Source organism: Rhinoderma darwinii, chromosome 11, assembly GCF_050947455.1.
Source record: "Rhinoderma darwinii isolate aRhiDar2 chromosome 11, aRhiDar2.hap1, whole genome shotgun sequence".
Taxonomy (NCBI): Eukaryota; Metazoa; Chordata; class Amphibia; order Anura; family Rhinodermatidae; genus Rhinoderma; species Rhinoderma darwinii.
The window spans coordinates 90,003,404-90,006,041 of NC_134697.1; the positions used below are offsets into that span (position 1 = coordinate 90,003,404).

Consider the following 2,638-nt stretch of genomic DNA (forward strand, 5'->3'; position numbering starts at 1 on the left):
CGAACTCCCAGTCGTCCACTTCATCCTGCCCAGACGGCCCAGGACAAGCGCATGACATCCCCGACCTTCTGATGGAGCGCTCTGGACCTGCGCCGATGAACTGGGTCTCTCCGCCCGTCTGTTGGGGGCCTCGTCCACCCCGCGGCCCGCAGGTAGCCGCCCTCCTGCCCGCCATGTCACCACCGACCGTGGCACACGCCTGGAATTGGTTGCATCATCCTGGGTACAGGTGGGCTGCCCGACTGGAGCATCGCCAGCACAGCCCACCGCAAGTCCTGGGTCACGTCGTCTGGAGGCAGAGGGAGGTCCCAGCTGCACGAGCGCCTGCCCTACCACCTCCGCTGAGCCAGGCCGGCTTCCTCTCAGACCGGGCCGTCCTGCTCACGGCAGCCAAGCGAGGGGCCCAGCCTGGAGGGTCCCTCGTGGGGCTCCTTACCCTGCGCCTGGCTCGCGGCATCACTTCCGGGCTCAACCTCTCCGGAGGCCTCGTGCGACGTGACCGCCGCCGGGGAGGAGAGGACGGCACCGCCTGCGCCCCAGATCCAAACACGGAGCTGGGTAAGTAGTGCATCCATTATAAAGTACTGGACAAACTTCCCTGTGCTGCTGCAAGCTTCCCTGTGCTGTTAACTAAAGATCACCAGCTTCCCTGTGCTGCTGCAAGCTTCCCTGTGCTGTTAACTAAAGATCACCAGCTTCCCTGTGCTGCTGCAAGCTTCCCTGTGCTGTTAACTAAAGATCACAGGCTTCCCTGTGCTGCTGCAAGCTTCCCTGTGCTGTTAACTAAAGATCACAAGCTTCCCTGTGCTGTTAACTAAAGATCACAAGCTTCCCTGTGCTGTTAACTAAAGATCACAAGCTTCCCTGGGCTGTTAACTAAAGATCACAAGCTTCCCTGTGCTGCTACAAGCTTCCCTGTGCTGTTAACTAAAGATGGCGGCGTCCTTCCTCTCTCCTACCCTTAAGTAACCTGCTCTGCCCCACTCACATACGCCCCCTCCTAACCACACCCCTAACTCCTTAACTCCTTCCCTTCCTACATCCCTGATCATGGTGGCCTCCCCCTATGGCATTCTGCCGGGTCCAGCCTGTACTTGATCAGGGGACTGTAGAGTGCGTACACTCCTACCGGGGGGGGAAGTGGCTTCACCTACTCACCTTCCCCATTAATGGCCATACCTTTTCCCAAACCCCCTGTCCCTCTAATAAGACTCAGACACTTGGGTTGGATAAATTTGGCCGGGTCCAGCCTGTACTTGAAGTTGCTGCAGAGTAACATTTACTGAGACGCATTCGAAGAATCCAGTGAGACTGGAAGATATAATTTAAGATATTATGTAGTCGGGGACGGGTTGTAGATCGTGAACATGAATCACTGGAGTAGTTGTACTATTAATGTGTTCTGTACAGTATAGTTAGTGCACCAATGAGGACAGCGCCATCATCTGCACGAGGCAGTAGTGAATGTATAGGTCATGAGTAACGCAGTTCTACTCCCACCCACCCTACGGCTTCCTCTTCAATGTGAAACCCCGCGGTATATGAATTCATATGGGTAGATCTCTGTACAAGCAGAGCCACTTATCTGGCGCAGAACGTTTACATATCGGAGATCAGCGGTGAGCTCTGTTCTAAGGATCACGTGGGCGGCTCTTAAAAGAGCCTTTGTGGTTACATGTAGGATAAGCGGCGCTCACTTGCTCTTGGCGCTTTTGCTGCTCTCGGTCTTCTTGGGCAGCAGAACGGCCTGGATGTTGGGCAGGACGCCTCCCTGAGTGATGGTCACACCACCCAGCAGCTTGTTGAGCTCCTCGTCATTGCGCACGGCCAGCTGCAGGTGACGGGGGATGATTCGGGTCTTCTTGTTGTCCCGGGGGGCATTTCCGGCCAGTTCCAGGATCTCAGCGGTCAGATATTCCAGCACAGCGGCCATGTAAACCGGAGCGCCGGCGCCCACCCTCTCAGCGTAGTTACCCTTGCGGAGAAGTCTGTGCACACGACCGACAGGGAACTGAAGTCCTGCCCGGGATGAGCGTGTCTTGGCTTTAGCCCGAACTTTGCCTCCTTGCTTTCCTCTTCCAGACATGTCTATTATCTGATCAGATCTAACGGTTGTGCTCCGACCGTCACTTCTGATACCCGGATGGAGCAGAGAGCTTCTTCTCTGATTGGCCGCATCTAAAACTGATATTCAACACCAGACACTGTAGCCAATGAGGAAGTAGAATATTTCTATAGACTCGCAGATAACACCACGCCCCCCTCCTCTGTCTCTACCAATAGGAACATCTCCCGCCTGAACTCGAATGGAGCAGGAATAAAGCAGCAGCGGCGGATTCTTCTCATTAGGCGCCAAGTAATGTGCCCCGTCCCTGCAGGAAGGACCCAAAGGCTCTTCTAAAAGCCCCCACCAGTTCTACAACAGAGCTGCCGCCTCCATCTTGTGCTTATTCGTGCGCATGTCTTTATTCCCGCTGGTCTCCCATGTCTGGAAGAGTCGTTCAGTCCGTGCAGCCGCTCCTTCGTGCTGCAGGATATGGGGGAACATTCCCGGGTGTGATAGCGCAGAGCTGCTGCTGCATTAGGGGCTTGTTATCTGCGGGCTGCACGGGCTGATTCTTCTCCATCCAACGATACC

General features: G+C 55.5%; 1 protein-coding gene across 1 annotated transcript; it reads right to left on the reverse strand.

The window, feature by feature from the left end:
* Nucleotides 1-1,693: 1,693 nt before the first annotated feature.
* On the reverse strand, nucleotides 1,694-2,086 carry LOC142663009 (histone H2A type 1-like). Its single transcript, XM_075841303.1, has one exon. The coding sequence runs from the start codon at nucleotides 2,084-2,086 to the stop codon at nucleotides 1,694-1,696; it is 393 nt and encodes a 130-aa protein (XP_075697418.1).
* Between the last annotated feature and the right edge of the window lie 552 nt (nucleotides 2,087-2,638).

Excerpts from the sequence above, each read along its gene's own strand:
- LOC142663009 (XM_075841303.1), bottom strand. The coding sequence starts at position 2,086 with ATGTCTGGAAGAGGAAAGCAAGGAGGCAAAGTTCGGGCTAAAGCCAAG.